The following is a 20,544-nucleotide window of genomic DNA, read 5'->3' as shown; positions in this document are numbered from 1 at the left end:
AATATAAAAAAAATCTGTTTGCTCTATTGAAAAATGGATTTCAGTGCAGAATTCTGCTGGAGTAGCACTATTAACTGATTCATTTTGAATTTTTTTTTCCTATGACAGTATCCTTTTAACATTTGATATGTCATCATTGCCCTATTCCCAATCTAATATTAAATGGTTTGCAAATCATCTCATTCTATTTATTTACATTATACGCAGTGTCCCAACTTTTTTGAAAATGGGGTTGTATCGAACAAACACCATGTCTCCTGTTTTTTGCTCTTATAGGAAATACAAGGAAAATGAATATAGAATACTTTCTCCTGAGGTGTCAAAGTAAATGTAGTAAAATATACAGTATGTGCAGAAATGATAAGTAAATATAGACAAGACTTCCAGCCATGTAAGATAGGATGTTTCAAGCAATTATTGCTTATTCCTAGCACGTTATGATTTCAAGTATAAGATTTGCTTGTGGTTCTGTCAACACAGCGATATGTTGGGATGTGGATAATACTGAGACTTCAGCAAAATGTTATTAGCTTTATATAATGCCTCAAAAGAGAATATAGACATGGAAGTTGCAGTGGGAAGCTGCCATGAAACGTGTCCATTTCCTAAGTTGACTTAGATTATTACTAGGGACAGATGTTGGTGCAATAGTAGTACTGAAGAACTGTATCAAATGTATTTGCACACATCATGTCAAACCAATTAGGTTTGGGTCAACGGCAGTGATTTTACTGCACTGACAATGTGTTATGCTGCTTGTGTGAGCCTGTGTGTCTGAACAAGGTCTACCTTGAACATGCATTTCAGCGGCAATAAACTGCTAGTGTATATGATATCACTTTGAACTGGTCACATATTTTGGTAATATGTGACCAGTTTCAGTGGCAAATATTTTTTTGAGCACCAGGTATTCCGAAAATCAGTGAGATTCTTAATTATGTTTTGTCTTTCCAAAGTAAAACACGTGGGAGATACAAAGCTGCAAAAATAGTTTTTTTGAAGCTTCAGTCAATAGAATGAACGTAAAGGACCAATATCATCAAACTTTTTTTTAAAAAAATTTGTTAGTATACCACGAAAAAAACAAAACACAAAGACAAATTAAACTTTGAAATCGCTAAGTCTTTATTAAGAAATAACTTAACGAAACTCCTCTTGGGCTCCTCTTCAGAAACGCAGATCCTTCGTGGGGTGCTCGACTTCTCCTGCCTGTCTTCCTTATAGGAGACAGCCAGGGAGGAGAAATGGAGCACTGCATGATGGATCGTCACCCTGTCGCCTTTTCTGAAGAGGAGCGCAAGCGGAGTTTCGCCAAGTTATTTCTTAATAAAGACTTAGCGATTTCAAAGTTTAATTTGTCATTGTGTTTTTTTTTTCGTTGTATACTAATGTTTTTTTTTTTAAAAAAAATTTTATGTTACTAGTCCTTTAACTAAACTGAAATTTATTTAATTAACTAGCATCTAGCAGACCCCAGACCTTGGATCTGAGCTCCAAGGGTAACTGGAGCCCAGAGTGTGCTGTATGGTAGACTCCCCCCCCCTCAAATTCCAGGGTCCCGGAATGGGATTAAACAAAAGGATTGCAGTGTTCCAGCTAATCTTACATGCCATCTGTGCAACTTATATGTGTCTGCATTACATATAATATATTTCTCGCTAATGCATTATATTGTTAAATGTATAATAATACTTTTTTTTTTTTTCTTTTAACAGGGTGGAATTTCAGAACAAGTTTTACTCTGGTACAGGGTACAAATTTAACCCATTCTCTCTCAAGCACATCTCTCATCTGTGAGTACACCTTGTTCATACAGCATGATAATGTGCACCTTATATGTGAAATATCATGTAAAGAACATCCCATATTGGGTAGAACAGTTTTTATGTCAAAGCACAGCCTGTTCTGTTTTGTGTTCAATGTTTTCATTTTCAAGTTTTTTTCTACCGGTTCTTGGGGGGGGGGGGGGTTTATATCCAAACTTTCTGGTTTTCTAAATGTCCAAACCCTTTGCTATTGCAAAACATCTATTGGACTAAAGCAAAAGAGGTGACTGCTAAAAATAAGAGAGTTATCTAGTTAAAGGAGAACTAAAGCTTAACCAAAAAGAAGGCTATAAATGCTGCACATTATGGGGGTTATTTACTAAAATCCCAACATTTCTCACTATTTTCTTAAAGCCACTTCGACCAAACTCCTGTGCATGTTTTTACCATATTTATTAAAAGATGAACTCAAAAAAATCTGGTGCTGGAAAAGACTTGATAAAATCAGGAAAGAATCCGAATTGTATGATTTTTTTTTCCTGGATTTGACACCCGAAAATTCCAATTTCTTCAGATTATGGCCCAAAAACCACAAATTAATTGGAATATTTTAGAAAACCCTGCGCAGATCATGAAATCTTCCAATTGTAAATTGGACATCTGCCATTGACTTCTACATGATTTCAGCAGGTGTGAGATGTAGTACTTTTTTATTGGGCATTTTTTTTACAGCATCGGGGTTTAATACATTTAGGTCCATAAATCTTTGGACAGAGACAACTTTTTTCTAATTTTGGTTCTGTACATTACCACAATGAATTTTACATGAAACAACTCAGATGCAGTTGAACTGCAGACTTTAATTCAGTGGCGTGAACAAAAAGATTGCATAAAAATGTGAGGAACTAAAGCCTTTTTTTAACACAATATGCAACATTATGCAGAATCATCTTTCTCATGGCATATCTTCATGTTCATGTTCTTATTCCTGTGTTTAAATGAAAGGCATTATCTCACTCACATGTATCTTAATATAACTAACTCGATCAAGGGGGACCGCTCCAGTTTACACTCCCTTTTGCTGCTTCAGTCGGGTGCTCTGTCTGCAGCGTCCCCGCTGCTAGAATTCACATAGACCTCGAAAAGAAAATAGACGGCACTCCGAATGTACTGGAATATACTTTTATTCCAGGTTAAAACAAGGATCCAACGCCCTACGCGTTTCGGGAATCACTCCCTTAATCATAGGCATTGCCTATGATTAAGGGAGTGATTCCCGAAACGCGTAGGGCGTTGGATCCTTGTTTTAACCTGGAATAAAAGTATATTCCAGTACATTCGGAGTGCCGTCTATTTTCTTTTCGAGGTCTATGTGTATCTTAATATACATATGATCATTTCTTAATATTGCTGCATGATTAAATAACAGGGCAATGTTTGTATTTTTTTTTTATTAATCACAAGGGAGGTGTCAATATCAGAATTAAAGGAGAAGGAAAGCTACGGAGGCATTTTATTGCCAATAGATTAGCTGCAATAGTGCAAGCTAGAATGCTATATTTATTCTGTAGAATGTTTTACCATACCTGAGTAAAAAGCTCTAGAAACTCTCTGTTTGTTTAGGATAGCAGCTGCAGTATTAATGTGGTGTGACATCACTTCCTGCCTGAGTCTCTCCCTGCTCTGGGCTCAGATTACAGTAGAGAAGGAAGGGGGAGGGGAAAAGGAGCAAACTGAGCATGCTCTTGCCCAGGGTTTAAGCTGAAGGCAGGAAGTCTGATACAGAAGCCCATGTGTACACAATAGAAGGAAAGAAATGCAGTGTTTCTTTTGACAGGGGACTCAGAGTATCACTACCTTGGGGGTTTACTGGTATATTTAGATGGACCTTTCTGATAAGGCTTACTTAGTTTTAACCTTTCCTTCTCCTTTAAGAACCAGTTGAATTGACAGCTAAAGTATTTTTATAGAAATACATAATTATAAGCTGTGCCAACAAGAAGCAATACTATTATTGGACTGCAGAAGCATCCATCTCTTTTTTTTAGGGAGGCCATCCATTTTATTGAGTATTTATGCAGGTTAGAATCACTTTTATTTTTATATCTTAAACCAAACTCATCATTTATAAATAATATTAGTTGATTATGTTCTAAAATTCATAAAAAAAGAAACCAGCACTTTTGGGCTATTTAAAACCAGGACCATATTTACCATATAGGCAATTGAGGGTCCATGTTTAGAGGCAGCCCTTAGGGGCCTATATGGTAAATTTAAATCTCCCCCAACACTGCCAGATACTTGGGGCATGGGGTACCTTAACCTCAGCAATTGGCCCATGTTGGCTAACGTGCCAACTGTTTTGCTAATATGGCAACTGAGGAAGGTGGGGCTGGCTGAGGTCTGGTGTGAGGACAGTGTGACTTGAAGGAGTTTATGAAAGGAGATTGCAGAAAACAGAGATCTGGATGCTATGTTTATAGACAGTAAGTCTGTCAAGCACTTGTTTAAAGTAGAAGGAAAGGCCTATTTAATTGGGGGTGTTAAAGTTAGGCACCCCAAGTGATTATATATACTTATCTCACACACAGGGCCAGTGCTCATATCAGGAGAAAACTGCACCGGTCCAGGGATTCTTCCAGTGAGCACCACAGAGTGATCAGCTTCCTTCTTCTTTCTTCAAATTTCCCGGGGCAGACGCATGCGCAGTAGAACGAAATAGCAGTCTTCTTTGTTAAAGTTTGACTTTTCACTCTACTGCGCATCTTCTCGAAGAAAGAAGAAGCCGGAAGTAGTTATGAGTGAATCTGTCCCATTTTGCTTTTTGAAAAATTTGCGAAACTGTGAAAAAAACTGTGAAATGGCAAAATATTCTCAAAATGCATTAAAGTCAATGGGTGTTTTTTCTTTTGGTGGCTTTTTAGTTCTAATGCATTAAAGCCAATGGGCGTTTTTTGTAATGGTGATTTTTTTTGTCCAAATGCATTAAAGGTAATGGGTGTTTTCTCTCAGCGAATTTTTTTGTGGCAAATTTTGCTGCAGTTTCTTGAAAAAATACACACATTGCAAATTCCACAGCTGGCAAATAAATTAGCTTATCACTAGCCGAGGCTCGCTGGAAAAACACCGGGCCAGTGCAGTTTTTTGTTGATAGCACCAACCCGGGGGTTTCAGGTAAGTATAAACAATCACTTTGGGGTGCATAACTTTTGGCACCCCCAAGTAATTAGAGCCTTTCCTTCTCCTTTAATATGCATATACTTTGTGGGCATGACGAATGAAGTATAAAACTTATAGCACTTAAAGGGCCAGTAACACTTAAAAGTGAATGGGCTTCATATACATTTAAATACATTGTACTGGCACCCTGAACTTATAAACATTGTATATTTGCTTCAGAAGCTCTGATATAGTATAGAGAGCAACTTCTTTGTAGCTACGCAAGCAATCATTCTGCATCCAGTTGGCATGTGAGCCACATGTATAGCACATAAGGGATTCGGGAAAGAATGGTTTAGTACAAAGGTGCTAATCTTTCCTTTGCAGTCGCTAATCTTTCCTTTGCAGACATTTATATATATATGATATATACATGTCTAACAGTCTTCAGTGTTAATGTTTTAATTACAAAGTGACAGTATATCTCTAATAAACAGTAATGGGGTTTCCCTTTATCAAACGCTACAGGATATATTTACCCTCATTGTAGACAGAAGCCAATGGAGGGTATAGTGCAGATATCAGGTACATTTTCAGTAATTATCTTGTGTGATGCAGGACATGTACTCGTAATATGGTCTGTGATAGATACACTGATACCCAGCAGCCTTGTGTCTTCATGCAGCTTTAGTCAAGGGGTATCTTATATCAGGGCTGTTCATCCTGCAAACAGCTGGCAGCCTGCACTTTGTGTATATTTACTAGTGGCAACACAAGACTATAAAAGTCCCTAGTGCAAAACATTCATCATATCCTTCCTTGCCCAATGGGGAACCACAGAAGGGCTCCTGAACCCCAGAGCCAATGCCTTGGTGGCACCGTGGATAGTTCCACCCCTTAATTTCATTTATACTGATTATAGTTACATTCATGTTTTAACATAGTTTACTGTATGTCAGAACTGCTACTTAAACTGTGAGAAGGTGCTATAAATGAAAGCAAATGACTATAACTGTCTAACCAATAATCAAGACTCATTGTCAACGTACAAAACTGCATGTTTTTGCAAAACCCACTAGAGGCATAAATGCTGTGGTATGAAGCAGAAACTCATACAGATCTGCTAATGTGATATATCCAGTTGTGGCAAGACTCGTCTTGTAGGATTATTTCTAAGGAGCAATAGTAAGAATTTGAAAAGGTCATCCCATACTAAATGTGGTACAGCCAAAATTAGCTCTGTCCTTAATTCACATTACACCTTCACAGAAAAGCTGTAAACATACAAAAATGTATAGAAACACAGAGTAGCTTAGAAAAAAAAAAAAACATCAGTAGTCTTAAATCTAACTTACTTACACATACATTAATATTATTATTAGTGCCGCCTAAGAAAGGCATTGTACTGCAGCATGGGAAATACATAGTAGGAAGTAGCAAGACGCTGTAACTGTAATGCTTGTCTCGTCTGTATAATATTAGAGCTGACTAGTAGTAAGTAGTTGTGTGTATATTGTGCTTCGTCCAGCACACACAGATATTGCACATACTGGTAGCAAGCATTAAGTAGACATGTAACAGCAGCACTTCGCTAACGAGGAGTAATTTGCAATTGGTGCTTAAGGCAGCCCCTTTCATTTTATCATCGGAGACTCGGTTTATATTTGGCATGCAGGGGACAATAGTACATCAGAAACAAAATCACCCTTATATCCTGCCTGGCAACACAGTAAATAAAAAGCATATTTATGGTTACTCATTGCATTAACGTGTGCCCTAAATAGTTCTGTCAGTTCCTGAGTGTTTCCTTACTACTTTGCTTCCATTAACTTGATCCACTGCTAATGTTTCCACCTCGGGCTGAGGAATGACTTGGCTCGGCACAGAAGTTGCATGGGGGATGCGATGGGCGACTCCAATATGGGCCTTTGGCTTCTTCTCTTTGGCTGGACTGCTGGAGTCAGAGCGAATGGGAGGGATAACTAGAGGCCTCTCTTTGATCATATGTGTTTCTATGGATTGCCTTGCCAATAAAAATGGAGTTGGGTCAGGCATGGCATCCACAGACTCTCGCAGCATTATTTTTCTGCCATCTGCTCCGAGCCTGTAGACTTCTGCAAAGTCAGCATTGAGGGGAGCAGAGAGGCTCTTTTTCATCCTGCGCCTTGGAGTCTCTGGTAGTTTTTCTTTGGGAGGGGATGGCTTGTAACTGGAAAGTACTGGGCTACCGGGTGGTGCAATATCAGTTGTCCCACTAGTAGAACTCAGTAGCTTTTTCTTGGTTGCATGGAGTTGGGAGGTGAGATACGCAATGGTGCCGGCTCTCTGCTCTAGTTCACTGGAAAGCATGTTGAGCTTGTGGCTCTTCACTTTCAGTTCTTCTAAATACTTTTTTTCTCGTTCCTTAATTGTGTTTTCCAGTACCATAATCATTGCATTTTTCTGTTCCAGGTCTTTTAGCAACTCATTATTCTCAGTTTCTTTGAATTTCAGCTGAGCTTCCAGTTCCTCACATTTCCTCCTTAATTCGTGGCTTCTGGACATACCAGTTCCTAGAAAAAAAACAAGAAGCAGAAAGGGAATCATTGACCAGCATTTTTAACGGGGTGATTTGGCATTATGGCATTATGAGCAGCAATCAGCTTGGCTTTCATGTCAGAAAAATTTGATTGCTTTCTATGATGTGGTAAGTAAGATGCTGGACAGTGGGGGGGCAGTAGATGTGATCTATTTGGATTTTGCCAAAGCGTTTGATACTGTGCCCCACAAACGACTGCATTCTAAACTAAGGTCTGTTGGGCTTAATGAAGTCATTTGCACGTGGATAGGAAACTGGCTACAGGATCGGGCACAGAGGGTGGTTGTTAATGGGACATTCTCTACTTGGTCCAATTTTATTTAACTTGTTCTTGGAGGGTGTTGTAAGTAATGTATCAGTATTTGCAGATGACACAAAACTATCCACCCTTCATCCTGATGAAGGGTGGGTAAACCCCCCCGAAACGTTGATCTTAGTGGTGGCACAATAAACTTGGGTTAACCCCCATCTGCTTGAAGATAAAGTGTGTGCGGATCCGTACTTTTCCATATCCTTCTATAAGGGACCTTGCCGGGTCCACGGAGACCCAGCACCACTGGAAGCAGAGGAGTAAACATACAGGAGTGCGGTGGTGAGAATTTTCATACAAAACTATCCAGCCCAATTAATTCCATCCAGGATATGGCATCCTTGCAACATGATCTTGACAAACTGGCAATCTGGGCAGCTAAGTGGCAAATGAGATTCAATTTTGATAAATGTAAAGTCATGCACCTGGGATGTAAAAATATCCAAGCCACTTATACCCTTAATGGGACTGCACTAGGCAAATCCATTATGGAAAAGGACCTTGGAGTCCTTGTAGATGATAAACTTGGCTGTAGCAAGCAATGCCAGTCGGCAGCATCAAGGGCAAATAAGGTCTTGAGCTGTATTAAAATGGGGCATAGAGTCAAGGGAGGAGGGGGTCATTCTTCCACTGTATAGAGCACTTGTAAGGCCCCATCTAGAATATGCCGTACAGTTTTGGTCTCCATCACTCAAACAGGACATTATTGTATTAGAGAGGGTACAGAGAAGTGCAACTAAGCTGGTAAAATGTATGGAAAATCTTAGCTATGAGGAAAGACTGGCCAAATTGGGCATGTTCACGCTGGAGAAGAGGCGCTTAAGGGGATCATATAATAATCTCTCTAATGCTTTATTTACCAGTAAGTCTTTCCAGCTGACACAAGGTCACCCATTCCGATTAGAAGAAAAAAGAGGTTCCGCCTAAATATTCAGAAGGGGTTTTTTACAGTGAGAGCTGTGGAGATGTGGAATTCTCTCCCTGAATCAGTGGTACAGGCGGATACATTAGATAGCTTTAAGAAGGGGTTGGATGGTGTTTAGCAAGTAAGGGAATACAGGGTTATGGGAGATAGCTCATAGTACAAGTTTATCCAGCGACTAGTCCGATTGCCATTTTGGAGTCAGGAAGGAATTTTTTCCCCCTCTGAGGCAAATTGGAGAGGCTTCAGATGTTTTTTTTTGCCTTCCTCTGGATCAACTGGCAGTTAGGCAGATTAAAAAAAAAACAAACAAGAAACTAAAAGGTTGAACTTGATGGACGTGTGTCTTTTTTCAACCTTACTTACTATGTTACTATGTATGCAGTGAAATTCTCCCTTCATTTACTGCTGTGGATAGGAATTGTTTTAGAATAGTTTTTTGCTGCAGCCATTGGTTCTGCAGAGTTTGAGAAAGTTTGTATTAAACAATACAAAAACTATAAAATCCACATTAGATTACATGACAACACAGGACCCAGTGCAGTCTGCATATTCTGATTATTAATCAGTCTCGCTGTATTGGCTTTTGCCAGATACTATTTGACTTGTGCTGTTATGACAATCCCTAAACAGCTCAGATCCCACTGAGCATGTGCACAGTCTTGGCCTTGCAAAAATGTTTAACAAAGTTACAAGATGGTGATCTCCTGTGGCCAACTTTGAAAGCATAAATCATTTGTTTGATTAGGCTTGTGGTGCAGTAAGTTCATATTTATGTTTAGTATACAAAATACAGCATTTCTAGCATTATTCTATGTTAGACTTTACTTTACCCATTTAAAGAGATACTGATATCAGAAAATAATCTATCATAACATTGTCTTTAAATACTATTTATAATTTTGCCATAAAAGTATTTTCCTGATGCTTTTAGATTACCTTTCTTACTACCCTGTAACTCAATGAGGGGTCTGCCATATTTGCAGCAGGAGTCCGTTAGCATTAGAAACTCTGACAGGTTGAGAAGGGACAGTCAGGTTGGCAAAACAGTCAGGTTTAGGAACTTCAAGTGACAATGACTTACAAAAGCAGCAATCAACATGATCTATAGGTAACTTTTAATATTAATATATATATATATATATATATATATATATATATATATATATATATATATACACAGGTATAGGACATGCTATTCAGAATGCTCGGGACCTGGGGTTTTCCGGATAACAGATCTGTAGGTAATTTAGATCTTCAAACCTACTAAACATTAAATAAACCCAATAGGCTGGTTTTGCTTTCAATAAGGATTCATTATATCTTAGTAGGGATCATGTACAATGTTTCTATAGAGAAAATAGAAATCTATTTTTTTAAAATTTGGATTATTTAGATAAAATAGAGTCTATGGGAGGCAGCCCTTCCATAATTCTGAGCGTTCTGGATAATGGGTTTCCAGATAACTGATTCCATATCTATATATATATATTGTGACAGGATGTTTGGGAAACACCACTGTCTTGCAGGAAAGTGCCCTGAAAAGCATGCATTTAAGCTGCACGATAGGTGTTGCAGAGGGATACCCAGCACAGGTAGGGTTAATATTCCCTCTCAGCCAAGTAATCAAGTGGCAGTTGAGAGAGGAGCTAGCTAGGAAAGGTAAAAGGGCTGTGTTACCACACATCAGAGCTCTCCTGATACATCCTAGAGTGGAAGGAAGTGGGTGCTGCTGGGAGAGACATTGCCTGAATAACAATGTCTGCAAACAAGAGTGTGGCAGAGGCTGTGAGCAGAGCCGGGCCACTCTGGGTAGGCGCCCTAGGCAAGCCAGCCAGTCGCGGTGCCTGCTTAGCGTGCAGTGGCATGTCACAATATTTATATATTACATATTTTGAAAAGAACATTTGTAGTGTAAGTATCACTTTAAGCACAAAGCATTTGTAAAGCTTGAATGTAAAAAGCTGCAGCGCTCATGTAAAAGTAAATGAAAGCTGTCTATGGACATTTTAACTGCTTTCAGATAAGTTATTGTTTCTCCTGCTTAATGTAATTGGAGGAGTTGCAGTGGGACTTGGATTTTTACTACTGAGTACTATTCTCGTAGCTACTACTAGAGTATTTTTGGCAATGCCAGGAAGCGGTTATCTTGCTACGGCCCCATTATCACTCTAACATGCAGTGCAGCAGTAAATACTGATTAAAGTTTATCAGAGCACAAGTCACATGACTGAAGGCACCTGGAAAACTAACAAGATGTCTAGCCACATGTTAAGGTGGCCATACATGCTATAGTTACAATCTTTCCCACGACCATTGGTCGTACAAAAAATCTTTTGTCCACTCTACTAACGTTAAGAGCTGAATCATCAGATATGCAGGCAAAAACAAAAAAATATATCTGATGATTCAGCATTAACATTACGATGTTCGGCAACCTTCAAATTTGCCCGATCAAAATTTTCAGTCATGCTCCATCGGCGAGATGACCATTATCCAAGGCTTCTTACAGATATCAGTTGCCTTGCCTCCCAGAAAACACACAACGATTATTTGTACAATAATATTGATGCATCTATGGCCACCCTTAGATTTCAAAATTAAATATAATAAAATCTGTTTGGTATTTTAAAATAAATTTCAGTGCAGCATTCATCAGAATGCGTTACATTTATTTTCCCTAAAGAAAATGATTAAGTTATGGGTAATGTGTAAGGCAAAAAGGAGAATAATTAGGACAAAGTTATGAGATAAAGTACAAAACAGTGTGCATGACATTCCTTACCCGTGTCATCAGGGCTTTTAAGAATTAATTCACATGTCAGATCTGAAGAGAAAAAAAAAAACAAAAAGAAATTAATAATTACAAGTTTATGATGAAGCGGAATATTTGTGAGAGCTGATGCAAGAGGGAAGGTGACAAATACGTACATTATATAATACACAAAAGCCATGAATATCTTGTAAATTATATCCTTATAAACGCTGAGTTCTGATGTAATTTCTGTCACATGACTCGTACTTTATATTTACCCCTCATCGCAGATTCTGGCAGCGGACTTCACGGCATCCATCTTCCGGGTCCTCGGTAAGCTGACTGGAAGATCGGCAACCTCCGTCAATTTCGGCGCATGTACAGTTGACAAAAACCGGCAAATTGCTCCAATATCGTATCAATCTCCCAGTCCGCTTACAGAGGACCCGGAAGATGGATGCCGTGAAGTCCGCTGCCAGAATTTTGTACGAGGGGTAAGTATAAAGTATGGGGCATTTGCCGGGGGGGGGGGGAGTCTACGTGGGGTGAGGGGGTACAGGGTTTTTTTCTACAGGGTTTCCTTCTCCTTTAATAGCTGCACATAGTAGGTATAAAGCAAAGGTCCACCTTGTGCCACATTCCACAAAGCAGGCGCAACACACATATAAACCAGCACAAGAATCTTTGTTTTGACTAACAGCCATTCTGTGTTTATTTGTAAGCATGTGAGAGGCTAGAGATGAGTGTGGATATACAGTATATGCATGTTACCTGTGCAGTGCTGCTGGAGCCGGCGGATCTCTGTGTGCAGGCCTCGCAGCGTGTTGGCATGTTCCTGCTGCAAAAACAGTAGATTCTTCTGGGCACTCTGCAGCTGGTTCTCTAGATTAGAAGTAGCCATGGCAATATTATCTAAAAGAGAGTGGGGAAGAGTAGTGGAAGAGTTTATAAGCTGAGGACTTCCCACACCAGTTGAACTGAAGAAGCAGCTCGCATGAATAGTGAAACGTCTTCAATGATTACTCAGCAAGTCCAGTTGCTCTAGAATTTCTTATACTAGATAGCCAACAATGTGTATACATAACAAATGGAATACAGTATTTGCAATTTAGCAATATTTGAAAATGATGTACACTGCACACATCCATTTCACCTGTAAAAATGTTAATTTTTGGAGTAAATATAAATGCAATATCTACACTTTGTTATCATCTCCCTTTCCTGTTATAGCAGCAATATATTATACAGCACTATCCAGATTCTGATCAATTCTTCCAATCCCTGTTATGGAGGTGAGACATGCCTGGGCCAGGAGGGCAGATTAACTATAGAACTACGATACGAAAAACCTACAGAAACTGCTATCTTACTGCTCAGCTTCATATCAAAGCGGCATGGATTCAAACCACTAACGATATGGGATATGTTATGCAGAAACCCACTATCCAGAAAGCTCTACTACAGGAAAGCCATTTCCCCTAAGGTCCCATTTAAGGAAAAAAATCTTATTTTGATTCCACTATTCTCTGTAAAAGAAAAAACTGGACTTTGTACTTGATGGCAACTGCTCTGAATATAACCATATTGGGGTTTACATGTTTAATGGGGTTGCTCACCTTCCAGACACTTGTTTTCAGTTGAGATGGGATCAGATATAACACCAGAGATAAACTTTTTTCAGTTGCTTTTAATTTTTTATGTCTGACCATTTGCACCAATATTGCCTATGGAAGTGTATTTTCTGGTGTTTTGAAGCTGCTACAAAATGCGGGTAACAAATAGCTCCAGTGCAGTGAGATTATTATCTAATTAATTGTCTCACAAGGAGTAGCTTGAGTTTCAGTGATTGGCCTGTTTAGGTCCAAAAACCATAGATTTTGGTGTGTGTGATTAAAGGAGTTGTTCACCTTCCAACACATCAATTTAGTTGGTTTCAGATCGATCACCAGAGATAATGACTTTTTTTCAATTACTTTCCATTTTGCATTTGTGACCGTTTTCTAATATCGAGGTATAAAGTTTCATTTTTAACCTTCTTATGTCTTTCTAAAGCAGCTTTGGGGGGGGGGGTCGTGGACTCTAACTGTTCTAAATGGTTACATTAGTTGATACATTTCTTATTTTCCCTAATGAGTAGAATGCCTGAGTTATTGAAGGCAGTTGTTAGAATTGATACAACAATTGCTGATTCTACTCATTTACCAACACTGGGCAACAATGTTTAAAGGGGTTGTTCACATTCTGCTGCTGCGAAATGTAGCATCTAATGTAGCAAATTGTAACAGTTCAGAGTGCACCTGGATCAATGAGCTACCAGACTCCAGCATATATAGTGAATATAGTTAATGTAAAGAGAGGGATTGCCTGTGCCTGCTTATGCTATGGTTAGATTTGTAGTCCAGTGTAAAGAGCAGAGAACCTCTTTCCCTAGGGGGGATCAAACAATAACCCCTTCTGAATTAGACCCCCAAATCTGCATCACCATTTTCTTGTAATTGGATCACTGTGGATCCCTTTAATACAATTAAAATTTCTCCACCAACAAACAATATACTTACTTTGCAGACACTAACACTAATGAAAAGCGGAGACATGATATATTTTGAAGAAGACCTTGTGCAGCACATGGGTGCAATGATAAGTATTAGTACCCCTCAGATCTGAAGTCCTGGCTTCGATTTTGGTCTGGTCACATTTAGGGGCAGATTAATCAAAGGTCGAGGTGAATTTTCAATTTCAAGCTATTTTTTGTGTACTTCGACTAAGGAATAGTCCAAATTCGAAAAAAATTAGAAAATTCGAATATCAAAATTTATCGTGTACGGTCTCTTTAAAAATTCGATTTCGACCATTCGCCATCTAAAACCTGCCGAATTGCTGTTTTAGCCTATGGGGGACCTCCTAGAACCTATTTGCAGTCAATTGGTGCACTTTGAATCGAATTACATTGAATGTGCTATTAATTCGATTCAAACTATTCTAATTGACCTATTCGACCCAAAAAAAACTTCGACTTAATTTCGGCCGAAAACTGACCTATTCGACCCAAAAAAAACTTAGACTTAATTTTGGTTGATCTGTTTGGATTCGAATTTCGAAGAGTTTTCAATCCAACATTCGACTCTTGATAAATATGCCCCATAATGTATGTTAGCCTATGTCTAGCTTTCCTCCCACTTTCCAAAACCATGCAAGCAAGTTAAAGGAGAACTAAAATTTAACAAAGAAGTAGAAATGTTACACAATATGTCTTGGGCTTCTGTACCAGCCCAAGGCAACCACAGACCTTTAGCAGTAAAGACAAAGATGCTCCAGTAGTTCCCCATCTTCTTTTCTGCTGATTCAATGCACATGCTCTGTGCTGCTGTCCCTTACTGAGTTTAGGGACAAAATTACAATATATTGTGTATATATATATATATATATATATATATATATATATATATATGTAATATATTGTATATAAATATATATATATATATATATATATATATATATATATATATATATATATATATATATATATATATATATATATATATATCTTAGTAAATGGACCCGCACTCCTTCATTTTGGTGAAATAAATCGATGTGCTTTATTCACAAATTCATTTCCAATGTTTCGTTCCTCTCTGGGACCTTTTTCAAGGATCTTTGAAAAAAGGTCCCAGAGAGGACCGAAACGTTGGAGATGAATTTGTGAATAAAGCACATCGATTTATTTCACCAAAATGAAGGAGTGCGGGTCCATTTACTAAGATGTATTATGAAGTTTTGACCAATGCACCATCCTCCTTATATATATATATAATATAAAGGTCATAATATAAGGTTGATTAGTATTTACTTACTAATATACGTTATAATATATAACAAGCAATATATTGTATAAAAATATATATAATATAAAGGTCATAATATAAGGATAAGTAATTAATGCTCAGATTCTCATTACGTGGCAGCTCAGAAAGCAGCCCAATTAAAATCAGAATTTAATAATCAGTCCTGTAGCATCATATAACATGCAAATCTAAATGTATGCTTGATGATTTTGATTTACGACAGCCCTTGAGTTTAGCTTCTCAACAGCTGCTCAAAGCCCACTAAGCATGTGCAGTGTCACTGACACTCCTAAAAAAGTCCAAAATGGGGAACTGTGCACAAATTTAAAGGCCTGGAGATACTAAACCTTTAGGCCGGAGATTCAAGTTCAGAATATAAAATACAGCATTTATAGCAATATTTTTGTTTTTGGTATAGTTCTCCTTAGATTGAGCAAATCATGTTGTCAGTACCCAGACATGTCTTGGATATGGTGTAGCCCTGCCATTAACCCTGTAGAGTGAGATGTGAGCTGCACTGCTATCTCTGCTGTCAGGTCTCTTTAATCTGACACTAATCTGCTTTACAGCAAAGCAAAAAACAATAGAATGTAGTGTTGCCCTGCACTGATAAAATTGTAGTATGCAGCTGAATATACTTGTTCAACTCAGACAGAGGAACTTGCTGGGCAGACTGTAGCACTACATATGCCATCATTATTTGCCTGCTTTAGGTGGAGACATTATATATATATATATATATTTATTATTTTTCATTTTTTGCCTCTCATTTATATTTATACGAGCAAATCCAACTGTTTAACCAATCCAAACGGGTCCAGCTACCCTTTAAAAAGAATTGAATGAAAAAAAATGAAAGTTTTTTAAAGTCATTAAAATATAATGTCTTAGCTTATCTGTTATCTACGGTGTATCCTGTGACTGAATGGCTGCCCCCATGGCTACACAGCAGCTTGTTTATATAAACTATATTTGTGTTTCTGAAGCAAACACACCAGTGCAGGACAACAATATATGATATTGTCCTTCCTTTAAAACACTTCCATTTTTAGATGTTACTGTTCCTTTAACACAAGCTCAACATATCCCTCTTTAATAATTAAGGGCACTTTTATATAAAGGACCACATTCAAATCACTGAGAAAAACTTCCCTTACTTATGGTCAGCACTTCTGCCTTGCACCTCTGGGTTCTAGGTTTGATTCCAGCCAAAGCATTATCTGCAAGGAGTTTGTATGTTGTCATGTCTACTGGGGGTACTCCACTTTCCTCCCACTCTCCAAAAACACACAGGCAGGTTAACTGGTTCCTCATAACTATGGGGGGGGGTCTCAGCAGCCTTAGATTGTAAGCTCCACTGGGGCAGGGACCGAGGTAATTGATGTATAATCTCTGTAAAGCACCGTAGAATCTGTCAGATCTATATAAGAATAACAATAATTTAAGTCCAGATTTTACCACAGACTTGAATTGAGTTTTTACATGAAATATCATGAGATAACGTCTTCTGATATAACTGAATCTGAAATTAAAGTGATACTGACACTAAAATGTTTCTTTTCAAAATATTATTCTACATTAAAAGTTACCTACAGGTCAGGCATGTCCAAAGTATGGCCCGGGGGCCAATTGTGGCCGTTTTCAAATTTTTCAGCCTCCATCATGAAATTAATAATAATGTGGCCTCCCAGCACAGTGCAATCAGGAATCGCATAGCAGTAATATTTGGGCACATTAGTGAAATGATCTGCCACTTGGTCTATACTGCTGCCTGTGTGCTGAAGGTAATAGACACATACTGGCACATAGTGACACACTTCTCTCTTTAGGGCTGAAGGTGCAATAGACTTTCTGATGTGCCAGTACAGTAAATTAAAGAAAGCGGCGCATCACTACGTGCCCATGCTTAATATATAGATAAACAGAGGGAACTACAGTACACAGAAATTCTGTTGCTTAAATATAATAGTATAAACAATATCTGTACCATTTATCATTATGCACAAAACATACACATGTTCAGCACTATAACACCACATGCTATTAAAGGGGCACCTTATCACCTTCCAAACACTTTTTTCCAGTTCAATTGTTTTTAGATTCCAGGAATAAAGACTTTTTTCAACTACTTTCCATTTTTTACCGTTTTTTTCAAAATCTAAGTTTAAAGGTTAATGTTCCTGTCTCTGGTGTTTCAGTCTGACAGCTCAGTAATTCAGGTGCAGACTCTAAACTGTTACAATTTTGCAACATTTAGTTGATACATTTCTCAGCAGCATCTGTGGAATATTAGCAACTATTGTATGAAGTCTAACAGCTGCCTGTCATGAAACCCAGAGATTCTGCTCAGTAGGGACAAAGTTAAGAAATGTATCAACTTGGAACAGTTTACAGGGTCTGCGACCCCCCCTTCCCAGAGCTGCTTTAGAAGGTGAAAAAAAAAGAAACTTTACACTTCAATATTAGAAAAATGGCCAAGCAGAAAATACAATGTAATTGGAAAAAAATGGTATTTCAGGTGAACTTTCTGAAACCAACTGACCTGAAAAAACTGCTCTTAACTATCAGAATGGAATATCGGAGTGTGCTGACAGGCAAAGTAACATACACAAAAGCAAGACTGTAATTCTCTCAGAACCAGGAAGCAATGTGTATACCAACATCTTTACTCGGCATAGTATTTGTGAGTATATAAATAATAAACCATGTAAGTATATTTATAACTGAACAATTTGTAACAAATCTTTATACAAAGATATACATACAGTAAGTATATGAATAGCAAACTCTGCCTTAAAGGATAACTAATTAAAAGTGCCAGTCACAGTTAGGGTCAGGGCACACAGGCAAATTCAGGGAGATTAGTTGCCCCGAAGAAGAGGAGATTTGTCGCTGGGCGCTTTGTTGATTTGTCGCTTTGTTGCACCTTATCAGAAGGAAACATTTCTTTGCAAGGATATCAAATGAAAAAGGTTGGCACAAACTGGATCACTCTCCACAATGTAGGCCTATGATTAAGTGTCCAAAAGGCACGAAACACGTAAGGCATTTGGGATGTTGTTGTTCTAAATAAATACATTTTTTAACTACATCGTGGAGAGTGATCCAGTTTGTGCCAACCTTTTTCATTTGATATTCTGTCACAGTGCCTTCCTGAGCTGAAGGCTTAAGGTGTGAGCACCTGGATCCCCCAATGCATTGGGTAAGTTAAACCCTCAAAAAATTTACAATTTAGAGCTTGAAGCACTATACAAATTATTTATGTATATAATTTCTTTGCAAGGGCTTTGATGAAGTATCTGTTGTACATGCGACTCAGTGAAGGACACTGCAGTGAGACCGGATGAGACTAATATGGCTGATTACAGCAGACAATACTTGCCCTGAGGTACATACAAGGTTACATACAATGTTAAGCAAGGTTCGGGAACTTTTACACAGAACTGAGTCGCCAAATGCAAGTTCATATAAGATTAACATGGGTCATACTGACCCTAAATTATTTCTGCAGTAAATTAAATTACTGTGACAAGTCTGCTGAACTATTGGTTGAGACAATATAAGCAGCATTATAGCAACCCATTCAGCAGCACCAGCATCATTTTCATCATGGTGTTCTGTTTAAATTAAACTGATATTTTCATTTTCACTGCACATTGGGAAGGGCAGCACCCTGTCTTGTAGGATTCTATAGAGAGGGAGGCAGGAGGTACAGCACTGCTCCAATAGGAGATGGTTGATGTCATTGATACTCCCAGGAGCACACAGTATGGATAGGTCATAATGACACATGGGCCATGCAGCACTCTCTTTGTTTCCATAAAAGCATGAATTATTAAATGACTACGGCCAATATGCTCCATACAATTGAAAAAAGCTTGACTGGAAAACTATGCTACATTGCATCTTGTCAATACTTTACAACACACAGCCAATGTAAACAAATGGCACGACAATGAGCAGTAAATAATCTACAAGTAGTAGAGGAGAGGCACTAGTGAGGATAGATACTAGTGAGGAGAGGTACTAGTGCTATACTAGTGAGGAGAGGAGGTACTAATGAGGAGAGATACTAATGCTATACTAATGAGGAGAGGTACTAGTACTGTACTAATGAGTAGAGGTACTAGTGCTGTATGAGTGAAGTGTAGTGTGAGCTCAGTGACGCCTCTAAAGCTGCAGCCTGTGCCAACTCACCCAGTCTCCTGGACATCAGCAGCAGCAGCAGCACGTGTGTGGGATCAGCTGGTGTCAGACATGGGCAGGTCGTGGCATCCTCAGGCGGCAGGCAGGGTAGTGAGATAGTTTGCAGCCCACCCTGGAGCAGATACAGGCTATTCCCAGCCCCTAGTGATGAGCACAGGAAACCGCCCTTACTGTCCCGTGGGGGCACGTCCCTCCTTTACACACAGGCGATGCCCCTGCTCAGTGGTGACGATGATTCATTAGCGAGTCCCTCCCTCCCGAGCCCATGAGAATGAGAGGGGCAGGCTGGCAGGCAAACCCCTGGCGCAACTTAATGATGCTCTACATACACAGGCACAGTTGCACCGACGCACGGGGCTCCTCCCTGTATGTAGCGCTGCTAGCGGGGCCAGTTCAGCACAGGAAAGATGTGCGCCTATATAGAGCAGGAATAGCGCCAGTCAGGGGACAGGTGCACTCGCTATAATAGATACCTTACGTGTTGCTTCTCTTTGTGCCAGTCAGTGGGCGCTGTGGCTCATACTCCGGCACACCGTGTGCCCGCCCGTCCGTCCGCTCTTATCTCCCTGAGCTACCGACCACAATACAGCGGTGCATGCCGGGAGGCCTTCTATAACTCAGCCTTCCCTAGGGAGGAATTGCTCACTTTAGCCATCTGCCCTTCATAGGAGTCCTGCTGCCACCAGCCAGCCACTCAGGCCCCCAGGTTTGCGCCAGCTGACCACCGCAGTGAAGCACGCAAGCGCAAGGCTCAGGTGCAATGCGGTCACCATAGCAACGGGGTGACCCAGGAAATGAGAGAAAGCGCTGCAGTGACAGGGAGGGACAACCTCTGGGCGTGTGAGCTGCGCCTCCTTATACGGAGCTCATTGGCATTCAGTCTTATGCCCAGCAGGGTTGGCGGGTTACCAGCCAAATTTGGCTACTAATTTAAAGCCCAGGCTGGTTTTGAAAGTACAAACTAGCCAAGGTATGGCCTGGGCTACTTTTTGGGCTTTTGGCTGGT

At 39.3% G+C, this 20,544-nt stretch overlaps 1 protein-coding gene and 1 long non-coding RNA gene across 5 annotated transcripts; both read right to left on the bottom strand.

The window, feature by feature from the left end:
- Positions 1-2,606: 2,606 nt before the first annotated feature.
- Positions 2,607-3,274, bottom strand: LOC121398725. Its single transcript, XR_005964458.1, has 2 exons — positions 3,155-3,274; positions 2,607-2,803 (listed from the first exon to the last, which is right to left on the bottom strand). It is a non-coding gene; the product is annotated as an uncharacterized LOC121398725 (long non-coding RNA).
- A 2,141-nt stretch (positions 3,275-5,415) lies between these two features.
- ccdc92.S (coiled-coil domain containing 92 S homeolog) lies at positions 5,416-20,330 on the bottom strand. 4 transcript variants are annotated; one of them, XM_041580347.1, is made up of 4 exons: positions 20,017-20,330; positions 12,262-12,402; positions 11,521-11,562; positions 5,416-7,477 (listed from the first exon to the last, which is right to left on the bottom strand). In XM_041580347.1, exons 2-4 carry the CDS (start codon positions 12,389-12,391, stop codon positions 6,702-6,704), a joined length of 948 nt encoding a protein of 315 aa, XP_041436281.1. In that variant the 5' UTR covers positions 12,392-12,402; positions 20,017-20,330; the 3' UTR covers positions 5,416-6,701. The 4 variants fall into 4 exon arrangements, with proteins under 4 accessions (XP_041436281.1, XP_018097941.1, XP_018097937.1 ...); XM_018242452.2 differs by having other exon boundaries at positions 20,012-20,329; XM_018242448.2 differs by lacking the exon at positions 20,017-20,330 and adding an exon at positions 19,530-19,999.
- Positions 20,331-20,544: the final 214 nt, after the last annotated feature.

This window comes from Xenopus laevis, chromosome 1S (assembly GCF_017654675.1).
Source record: "Xenopus laevis strain J_2021 chromosome 1S, Xenopus_laevis_v10.1, whole genome shotgun sequence".
In the NCBI taxonomy this organism is placed as follows: Eukaryota; Metazoa; Chordata; class Amphibia; order Anura; family Pipidae; genus Xenopus; species Xenopus laevis.
Note: the sequence above shows the minus strand (reverse complement) of the source record. Positions and strands in the feature narration are given on the sequence as shown.

Bases quoted from the DNA above. Each gene is read 5' to 3' on its own strand.
- ccdc92.S (XM_041580346.1), bottom strand. From the start codon at position 16,577: ATGACAACATACAAACTCCTTGCAGATAATGCTTTGGCTGGAATCAAA. The intron at 12,403-16,489 runs GTAAGGGAAGTT...ACTCTCTTTTAG, and splicing joins GGCAGAAGTGCTGACCATAA to ATAATATTGCCATGGCTACT. The intron at 11,563-12,261 runs GTAACATGCATA...TTTTCTCTTCAG, and splicing joins GCTCCAGCAGCACTGCACAG to ATCTGACATGTGAATTAATT.